Here is an 11389-nt window from a genome sequence, read left to right on the forward strand (position 1 = left end):
AGGGTGTCAGAGCTCAAGTGTCAAGGACAGGGACTCGTAAGTGCACCTGAACCAACCACCCATGTTTCTCTGTTGCTTGTCAATGAAGCACTGCCAGACAAGCAATTTTGGCAATTCCTCTCTTCCCCAGCCCACCCATAATGATTTCTTATCTCTGGAGCTGAGAGGGTACCCCAATTTTAGCCAGCTCTGAGACACTGGAGCAGGTGGCGAACAGTTGGGGGACGGAACTTAAACTAAGCGGGAACTCAACTGAATGACAGATGTTAGGAAGCTAAATAGCTTTTTCCTTGAGACCAAAATTTAACTACTGAATCGTAACAAGCCAGTTGCTACTACTGAAGAAAGCAAAATCTCACTGTTTCTAAACTACTTAAAAACTGACAAACTAGAAGTACCACAAAATCAGCAAGATTCTTACGTATCTCATAAAAATGAAGTTCCCCCAGTATCTTCCTTTACCTAGAAGACCTTTACCAGACTTGTATTGGTTAAAAATACCAGACTTTGTATCAAAACATAAAAGCAAATTACTTAGAGAGAAAAAGCTCTATTATCTTGCTTGCTAAGCAAAACTTAACCTGAGGCAGGCACATGGGGCTTTTTTCTTAAACAAATCTGTGTTCACAAGAGTAACTGAATAGAATCATAGAAGGGTTAGGGTTGGAAGAGACCTCAAACATGATCTGGTTCCAACTCAGTCACCACGTGCAGGGACACCTTCCACTAGACCAGGTTGCTCAAAGCCCCATCCAGCCTGGCCTTGAACACTTCCAGAGATGTGGCACCCACAGCTTCTCCGGGCAACCTGTGCCAGTGCCTCACCACTCACACAGTAAAGAATTTCTTCCAAACATCTAATCAAAATCTCTCAGTTTAAAACTGTTCCCCCCATGTCCTGTCACTCTCTGCCTGTATAAGAAGTCCCTCTCCCTCTTAAAAAAGAGTGCCCTTTAGGTACTGGAAGGCTGCAACAAGGTCTTTCTGTAGCCTTCTCTTCTCCAGGCTGAACAGCCCCAGTTCTCTCAGCCTGTCTTCATGAGACATGCTTCTGCCCTCTGATCATCTTCATGGTCCTCCTCTGGACCTTCTTCAACAGGTCCATGTCCTTCCTATGCTGTGGGCCCTAGAGCTGGATGCAGCACTGCAGGTGGGGTCCCACAAGAGCAGAGGGGCAGAATCTCCTCCCTCACCCTGCTGGCCACGCTGCTTTGGATGCAGCCCAGCAGAGAGTTGGCTTTCTGGGCTGCAAGCACGCATTGCTGGCGCATGTCCAGCTTTTCAGCCATAAGAAGCTCCAAGTCCTTCTCCGCAGGGCTGCTCTCAATGACTTCATCTCCCAGTCTGTGCTCATGCCTGGGATTGCCCCGACCCAGATGGAGCACCTTGCACTTGGACTTGCTGAGCTTCATGACATACTGCTTTGTTATAGCTACATGCAGTGCTTGCACCATGACCTCATCCAGCAAGTCTGCCCAGTCTTGCAATGACAGAAGTTAACTACTTTTATATGCTAACCCACCACTGACCAACATACAAATGACAACCAGCCAAATTAAAAAGTCACACAGGGTCCCTTGTTCCTAAGGAGTTTGCCTTATGTTATTCTATACCATTCATTTATATTAACTAGATTTATGATGAAGATACAGCAATCAGCTGAAAATAACACAGAAGGGGCAGGTATAAGCAACCTGCAGACTGCCACCCAGAGCCCACCAGGCCAGTTGTGTGAATGACTTTACCAATAACACAGTCGTGCTGCAGGACTGAACTAAGGTTCAGTGGGGACACAGTAACTGCCTGAATCCAGAGCAAAGAAAGGAAGTTTCTACTGCAACTCAAAGGCTACTTCAGGCTGCCTGAAGAGTATTCTCAACTCCTCAATTATTTTCAACTGCTGAGTTATGACCAAGACTTTTAAATGTTTTTTCTCAAGGTCTTCATCCAGGAAAAGAAGCCACACAGCACAAATTGCTGGGCTCTTTCAGACAACGTACAACACCTCTCTTTTAGAAAAGGAAGGAGGAAGTCTAAGGGACACATATTTAGTAATTAAAATGGATTCTTTTATGTTTTGCCAAAGAACTGAAGTGCAAGACAGAAGCGCATACACTCAGCCACACCGGCAAGCCCAGTTCACCGATGTTCAGCTACAACCAGAGTTAGCATGGCCACCATCGTGGGCCTGGTGCTCAGGGGCATGTCTTGCCACATTCACTAATAGACATGTAAAAGTGCTCCTGTGTGCCCACATCCTTCAGCCCGTCATCAGCAAGGCCTCCTGTGCTCAAGCCAGAGTGCAGCTCCAGGATCTGTGCTTCTTTTGCTGGCAGTGACAACAGCACTTCATTATCTCTCTGACAATTGGAAAGAAACATAGGAGGTGATGAGGACATAATGACAGCAGCATGGATAAAGCCTGACAATTGATTTTATAGACATCCTTTCCTCTTCCATAACAGCTTTTCAGAGGATGCACAGCACAGGTTCACACAGAGCCACCTCTACTGCCAAAATTAAGAACCTTGGGCAATACAGAGAAACAAATCTTGAAAAAACACACGTGCACACATCCTGGTGCAGCTTTTGTAGAACCATTTCACCCATATCTTATGGACCCGATCGAGCACCAAGCATGTACCTGACTGAACGTATTCAAGCAGCCCCACTGGTTTAAGTGCAGCCTGTGCTCTCAAATATAAGAGCATCCCTCACCCCTTCCCTTCCCAATCTTCTCCTCCTGTCACCAGGTCAACTCTGAGCTGGCTGGAAGCCCCAGGCACAGCTTCATGCCAAATTAAACAGAGCTGAGCCCATGACCTGTGCTGACACTGGTGTTCCTCTGACCACAGTAACCATGAACTAAAAAAGGAGCTGAAAATGAATCCAGCTAAATTAGCCCAATGAAAAATAACCCAAACTAAACTATACAAAGAGTTTTCAGCCTGCTCATTACATAGTGACACATGTGCCAGTAGGAACTGAAGAGGGGCTTGCAATACAGCCCCAGATCAATTCCACCTCCCAGGAAAGGGAACAGGCAGCCAGGTTCATCAGGGTTCATGCACGAGAACGGCAGCCCAGACTTTGATCACTTTAAATCTGCTGTAAAACACTAAGAAGAGTCACTAACACAGGCCACTTGAACAACAAACAGCACAGTCCTGCTCCTAAAGGGAAAACAAAACAAACATCTCCAGCAGAAGAAAGCCTCCCATTGCATTTAAACTTCTGTTCTCATTTTGCCTTAACCTTTACCTTGTGGCAGGGACTACATCCATTACCCCACCAAGCAGTCATGCATCATGCAGCTGCCAGCCCTTCTTCTGTAAGGAATGGCTTGTCTCAGCAATCCCAACTGGCAATCCCCAGCCTCCCCATCATCTCTACTCCCCTTGTCAGCACAACTATTAGCTGGACTGCACTGTGACCTGAATTGAGGAATTAAGATGAAAAGCAACACAAGAATTAAAAGAAGAGGGAAAGGTATAAATCCAGTCAGATCAGTTGTTTGTCACAGAAACACAAAAGTTCACGTGCCACGAAGGTGGTGGAGCAAACAGTCACAAGTGAGGGAATGCAAACACAGCTGAGAAATGGACTCATCAACCTCACCACGGCCCAAGCCCAGTGGTAAAGAGCAGCTCACTCCTGATTTCCCATGCTCTTTCAGTAATGCTTAACACACTTTGCATCATCTTTGCTGTGGGTGATGAGCACAGACAGGGCACCTTACTCCAGTTTATTTAACCTAAGTGGCCAATCTCTTCTGGTAGGTCAATGGCCTGTCACTGTGCAACCAACACCTCAGTTACGCAGCAGGGCACCTGCCCGCAGGCTATCTTAACCGAGAGGAAGATAACACAAATACCTTACATATAAGGTTCAGAGGAATCCCTGGATATTGCCAGCTCTTCATCATTACTTGAAAATAACTGCTTATGCTTTCTACAGCTCTAAAACAGTTAATTCAGGCAGATTCCAGTGCAAAGAGTTAGCTCTGATGTAAAGTTAAGCAGCTGGAAGCCAGTGAAATGAAGAGTGTTATTTCCATGCACAGCTTTAGGAAATCTATTATTTAAATATTCTGAATGATTCTGGGGTTTGCAATTCAAAAACAAAAGGGAAAGGATTCAAGAAGAGGTCTCCATAAATTGTCTAATATCTTGAAACTCCATTTACAGAATGGTTCTAGACTTTTATGATTTCTCTAGAGATGACCCTTGTTTCTCTGCATACCAATTTGAGGAGAAAATTTCTGATATTAGAGAGCTTTTTGGTATGACAGACAGAAATATAAGAAAACGCATTTCAAGTTAAACTGGACAAATTCCAGTTTAAAACCACAAAATATCCTTTTAATAATTAAAGAAACTAACAGCTGCACCAGCTTATTTAGGACATTAATTTATTAATGGCGTCAATATCACCTGAAGCCTTTAACGTGAATCTGAGGGGTTGTTTTGTTGGGTTTGGTTTTTGGTATTTTTTCACTTTTGCTTCCCAAACCATTATAACTGCAGTGAAATTCTGACACTTCTGTTATTTGGATCAGTCTAGGTGATAAAAGTAAAAACAGAGGAGATTGTTTCTATTCCCTTTCACAGGAAACCTTCTCAACAACATTAAAAGAGGGAGGGCAGGGTCCCATCTCCCTCACCTTTGTGCATATGCAGATTGGATTAGGAGATTCTAAGAAAGCAGGGTCCTTTTCCTCTCATTCCGTCTAGTACTGATCTTTCCACAGGATTTTACCTGTCAAAACCCCAGACATTATCGTATCAGAGGAGAGACATTTGCAAGAGGCACTCCTGAAAAGTCTCCTGTGCCCAAAGGGGTTCCCCACGGCTCCTGTCAAGATGCCCTGGCAGAGCACTTATGAGAGACAGTGCATTAGATGAGGACAAGTTAGACATCAGCTCTCGCAAAGCTCAAGGACCACTCAGGAGTCCTCAGATCTCAGAGCCTGCTCCAGACAGAGGAGGAGCCTGGCTGGATCTCCATGACCCAGTTATGGACCACGTACTTCTAAGAATAACTTCCACATCAAGCGAGGAGAATTTTCTTCTCCCATCCCCATAAACATATCCTTTACCCTCATTACATTTTTATTAAGATGTCCCTCAGCGTAAGTGCCAAATAAACCTTTCAGATGCTTGAATTTCTTCAGCGTGCACACAGCCAGAAGCATGTGTGTGCTTCCCTATCTCAGACAACGCAGTGCAGACACAAAGAGGAGTCCTCTTGATAGGGTGGATGCCCAAAGAAGCACAGAGCAGGGAAAAAACAGCAGAATAGCAGAGAGGAGCAAGGGGACAAAAGCTCCAACCTTTATAACCACAGGCTGTTCACAGAGACAAAAATACTGCAGCGAAGCCAGCAAGGTCAAACATCATTTCCCCTCATCTGATAACGATGACTGAGGAAGTTTGAATTCATAAAAGGCACAGACACATCACACACCCTGGAAAGACAATCCTACCAGCCTTTGTTCAAAGCAGGAATCTCTATATGAATAAATCAGATTTTCAAGGGAGGCAAAAATAGGTCTTGTAACAAAATTTTTCAGCCGCCCCTTAGCTCAAACAGCTCTAGTGGGCATAGCTATAATCACAGCAAACCTACATAATGGGTCTGAACTAGCTTAGCCCTTTCCCTGCAAGCAGAGAAGCTGCCACATCAGTAACTCCGTTGCTACGGCAACTGCTTACTTTCCATATCAACTGCAAACTCGTTGCTATGGAGACACATATACAAGAAAAATTCCTCTCTATAGCCAAGGACCAGATGGTAGGGAAGTCATGGACTAACGGGCTGTACTAAGTGGGACACAGACTACAGGACATTTAGATCTGTATGTTCACAATAGGATTAATCTGAACAAGTGAATTCACAGGTCTGGCAGTACAAACAAAGCCAGGGAACTCCGCATCTACTCCCCATCATGTGATAACTTCATACTCTGGCCAACTATTATTAAACTGCTGAGCTCAATGCAAAGAGGTTTGTACAATCAAGGGCTCAGCATTTTCCCTTCTTCCACCCAGCTCTCTGTCTCAACCCAGATCAGCCTCATCGCAGTTACACTAACAGCCACGCTTTTGGTTTGCCAGGTAAGCCTGATGGCACTGCAGCTGAAATGGAATAGCAGCAATGTAAAAACAAATCCTCTTTTCCCAGCATTCCACACCAGACTTAAAGCACCAGGACAGGGCAAGTCAAAAACCACAATGGGGATGAAGCCTGTCTTTTTTTTTCCTCTCTGTTACAATGATCTCGCATCAGGAAATTCAAGCATTCATATGCAGGCAGAAAAAGCTGCAGACTATTAGATGCATATTTAGCCCCATGAATATAAACTAGTGAAACTCAAGACTGAGAAAACTACTATGCAGAGGGAATTCAAAAAAGAATTAAGTGTTCAGCAGAACTTTTTTTAGAAAAACGATTACTGAAAGGCTACATAAACAAACACTGGAAAGCACAACTATGAGAGGAAAAGCTTCTAGCTTTTCACGAAGTGTCAATGCACATCAACCGGGAAATGCCTGCAATTCCCAGCACTGATTAACTCCTTCCCTCCATACTGTACATGTTTCAGAGCCCATCTTGTTAGCATTTCATAACATGCCATTTGCTAAATGCTGAGGGTTTTTTTTCATGCAAAACCAGTAAAACAGGCAGACTCCAAACCTGCAATTTGCAAAAACTGTCTGCAAAGGAGAAGCAGCATAAAATGATTCCTTACAGATGAAAGCCCCTCTTTCCCCTGCCCCAAGCCCCATACCAAAACCAGAGAACCCTTTAGATGGACACCTTCCTTCCGAACAGCAGAGGTATTTGCTGCAAGGTACCAAATCAACCCCAAGTGTGCGTGGACACACACGAAGGCATTTTTGAAGCCATCAGTTGACATTTACTGCTTTCCAAGTCCGCAATTAGCTGTCAAGCACCTGATTCAGCAACTCTGACCAAGGGCCAATTCTGAACTCAGGACTCTGTCTGCCACATCCCTTGGCCAGGACACAGGGAAAAACCCAGCAGGGGACTTGAATGACCTGCTGTGGTGCATTTTACATTTGAGATTCCCATCTCATTCACCTTAAAGCTGGCTAGCTGCAGTTACTAGCATCTTCGGGAAGTGCAAGAAATTCTTTCTCATAATCTGAGATTTTCCAGGAATTAATAAAACTCCACCCTGTTATTCATACAGGCAAGGCCTCCCACCACACCTTGTTGTCTAGCTGTGTAACCATGGCTGTAACCACGAATTTGAGACGTGGGTGACCAGTCATGCATTGTGCTGTGCCACCTCCCCACGGAGCAGTAGTGCAGTGTGGTATTGTTCAGATGAGCTCAGTGGACCACCGGATACTTCACAGAAAGACATGAAGACAAGTTCCTCATAGGAAGGAAGCTGAAATCTGAATAGTCAACTTGTAAACAGAGGAAGAGGGACAGAACAGAACACAAATGGCAGTGTCAAACACACGCCTTGCCAGTTACAGTATTTTGGTGGTTTTTTAAGTGCATTGTGTGAAGATTTCGTACAATCTGGGACGGGGTCATAAAAGTCTGGTGTGGCATTTATTATTACAGTCTCACTTCCAAACCAGAATTTAAAACTCTGGCTTACACGAAACAAGATCCAGTTCAGGAACAGGTTTTTTTAGTCTCACACACAAGCTTCCACAGCAAATAATTGATAAAAATACCAACATACAGTGTGTGATCAGCAATATGGGGACAGTGGATTCCAGGTAATAATACTTTTTAAAAAGAAAGAAAAGGAAGATAGATGTGTCAATCCTTTTAAAAATGAAAGCTCCATAGAAAAGAAAGTTAACTCATCTAAAATGAAAAGTTGCTAGTTTAGGATAGAGTATGACTCCTCCTCTAGAGTTACTTGAGCTTCTATTCCACAGCTTTTAAAGTTAAATTGCACACAAAATAGGGAGAACAGCACCACCAAGAGAAGTCTAGTTTCAGGGTAACAAGTTACAAGACAATCCCAGCATTTATCTCACTGAGATACAAAAGCTGAGTGCATCTATTGTTTCTGCCAGGGGGAAGTGTTCACTTTCTGATCTTCAGCCAATTTTAGAGACAGACCATGAGTGATGTGATTTTACCTATTTATTTCCCTAACCTGTGAGAAGGCCTCTGAAATTAATCCGCAAGCTAATATTTTTATCAATATACTCATACTTTGCCAAAGATTCATCCAGACCACTGCTTCTTGAGAAGGTCCCCTTCAGAAATTGATTCCTGATCCCAGGCAGACTGATGGAGTAGAAGGCTGCCCCCACTGCTCCGCTTGCTTCCCCATTCCCTTACACACAGCCTCTCTTCCTGCAGACGCTGCTGGGAAATCAGCAATGAACCCAGGAGACAACAACCGAGATCCAAAAGCAAAGATGTGCTCCCAGGGCTTCTACTCTGCACCAGCTGCAGAAGTTACATGAGCCCAAAGAATGCCAGGAATTTTGGTGAATGGTAACCTTCAGTTTTGATGCCAGACCTGTCTCCTCTCTTTGAAGAGTCTCTCTAAAACCTGCTTGAAATGCAACAGAGCTTCATCAGCATTACCCTCCTTGTGTAAAAGAAAGAAAAGCTTTTTTGGGTTACAACACAGACCAGGGCAATAGAGATGGACTCTTACATAAGGCATACCCTTTCACTATACATTTGTATAAGCCAAGAACAGCAAGCAGCCCATTTATAACATGATTACATTCATCTAGTATAGCTGGAAACCATTACCACAGCATGATAACTAAAAACAGTATTTAACCATTATGCATGAAGACACCAGCTGGGGGGAAAAAACACACACACACACACTGAGCACTTTCTTAAAGATGTCTAGACAATGAATTTAATAAAATCAGAATGCGCAATGCTAAAGAAATGCTGGCTCTCTGAACTTAATCAACTATGTTACCAGGCACAGAGTTGCACATTCTGTATTTCACTGTTAAGGACATATTCTGGGATTAGCAGGTGAATATTTTCAGAGCCAGATAGGTTCCCATAGTTCCAAACTCACCTGACTTCGGTCTTTGTCCACTTTCTTAAAACACTTATTCAAGGATAGATTATGTCTCACAGAATTTTTCCATCCAGTGGGCGCATTTGCAAAATATGGAAAGTGTTCCAAGATCCAGTTGTATATATCCTTTACGGGCAGTCTTTTGGTTGGTGAATCCTCAATGGCCATAAATATGAGGCAGCTAAAGGAATAAGGAGGTTTGCAGTTGGGGTTCTGCTTGGCATCGTAGGGCATGTCAGAGTGGGCAGGAGACGGCGGCGTGTCATCACCGATGTCCTGAACAGGGCTAACGCTCCGTAACACTGAGTCCCCAAAGCTTTTCAGCAAGTTCTTACTCTCATGTAACCAGTTCAAATTAGTTAGTTCTTCATCTTCCATGGCCCCTCTATCTAATCTGATGGCAGGCAAAGAGAAATCTAGGTCCTCGTCATCGTGAAGTGCCTTTGATAAATCGCTATCTTGATAATGCTGGCTCAATCCACTGGGAACGCTAATTCCTGAGCCTTCTGGCTTCTTACTGGGAGGCATGACTGGACCCATTTAGACAGCAGCTCCTGGGAGAGTAAATCCAAAGAAAGGGAGAAGGAGAGAAAAGTTAGCTCATAAAAAGGTCCTGCGTAACATTTTGACAGCTTTTCCCTAACTGGTCACTTGGCCTTTTGCCATCTGTATTAAACATGACAGTTTCACATAATACTCATCCACAACTGCTAACTAAAATAATCTAAAGTCAGCACAAGGGAAGAAATTTCAGTCGATGGGTTAAGACGATAATCCAGATACACCTCAGTTCTGCTTCATGTATGTGAAGTCCCACAGAGGAAATCTCAAAGACGTATCTCTTTAGTGATAAAGAGGTGTTTTCAAACCATTGAATACTCCAATTGTAACACTTTAATAAGCATGTGAACTAAAAAAAAAAAAAGTAAGAGTGACTTAAGGCCAGTTGCTTCAGATTAATTTCAGCTGTTTCACGTTTGAGGACAACACAATAGCACCACGATTATAATCACTCTGGCTAAAGGCTGAAGCAGACAAACATCCTTGGTTTGTCTGACTTGGTTGTACCAAAACTCAGAAATGAGAGCAAACCAGCAAAGTCAGGAGAAGGCAAGAGGGAAAGCAACACCCAGTAGTTCAGGGGACATGGGGAAACAAGTGCCAGAGCAATAGAGTACTTTAAAAATGTATGTAAACAGAGAAGCTTTTAACATAAGCTGAACTGTATTTCAAACATGGTAGAAAACACGAGTCAGAAGGACTGCTTGTGATGCTCAACAATGGCTTATGAGAGGTGGGATGAGCTGCTGATGGTACTGCACCAGCAGGCCCTGGAGGGACACCTGTGAGCAGTAATATTTGGGATGACCTGAGTGTTTCAGAAGCAAACTGAAGTTGGGCCCCTGCCCAACTCAAGAGAAGCAGATGAGCCCAGCAATTCTACTTCAGAAGCAGGAAACAGGCTCCCTTAGCTTCTACATACAGTCAAACTGCCAGGAATTAAGTCTGGAGATGTGAACAGAAGTGGAACAAAAACTGAACAGAGTTAATAACAGAATTTAAAAGGACAAAATTTTCTGCACAAACACTGAACACGAACATAATGACTTCTTGTACCTAAAATATAACCTCAGCAGTTACCTGAAGTCATGCAGTCACACAAACGATACCATAAATGAAAGGCAAAAAAAGCTACAGGTAACAACAGAATAAACTATCTATCTGCAGGGAAAAATAGAGCAACACAGCCATTATGGGCAAGAGGAATAATGGACTTTACTTTAGCTGTCATAAATGCACAAGAATGAAAACTTTTAAGTTCCTTGGGTCTTTCTATAAACAAGTTACACAAAAGCAGACATTACTAAAAATGAAACACACAAAACTTTTCTGCACAGAAGCCCATCAATACACTCAACATGCTCAGTGAAAATGTGCAGTTTTACGTGAGTAAGTATGTGGAAAAGGAAAAAATACTAATGGAGACATAAACACCAGGAGGCCAAACTTGAGTCGGCCCCACTTCCTAGCTTTCAAAACTGCATCCAGCGCAAGCAGAAGGTAAACAAGGCAATCGCCAGCGTGCAGGGGCACTGGCATTGCCTACCTACGCTGCACACTCAACTTTGACTCCAAATGGAAGTTCCGTCCCATGAGCTTCTAAACAGGAAAATTATATGATGGCTGACAGTAAAGTAATTTAATTGCACTGTTGCTATGACAACATGCTGCTCTCTTTCTGTTTAATTTCCTTATTTGCCAGTATCCTCCCAAAGGGCCGTATCACTTCATGATTTTTTTCCCGTCTCTCTTTCCCCGCTCCAGGCAGCGGGG

General features: G+C 43.5%; 1 protein-coding gene across 8 annotated transcripts in view; it reads right to left on the bottom strand.

Annotated features, from left to right (window-relative positions):
- Positions 1 to 11389, bottom strand: part of FOXN3 (forkhead box N3) — a 174648-nt gene that overhangs the window by 126998 nt on the left and 36261 nt on the right. For all 8 annotated transcript variants that reach the window (XM_017728983.1, XM_017728985.1, XM_017728981.1 and 5 more), the window contains one exon: positions 9053 to 9609. In XM_017728983.1, coding sequence (XP_017584472.1) covers positions 9053 to 9595 — 543 coding nt within the window. In that variant the 5' untranslated portion in view covers positions 9596 to 9609. Of the gene's footprint in view, positions 1 to 9052; positions 9610 to 11389 lie in introns of those variants that run through there.

Source organism: Corvus brachyrhynchos, unplaced genomic scaffold, assembly GCF_000691975.1.
Source record: "Corvus brachyrhynchos isolate BGI_N302 unplaced genomic scaffold, ASM69197v1 scaffold1, whole genome shotgun sequence".
Classification (NCBI taxonomy): domain Eukaryota; kingdom Metazoa; phylum Chordata; class Aves; order Passeriformes; family Corvidae; genus Corvus; species Corvus brachyrhynchos.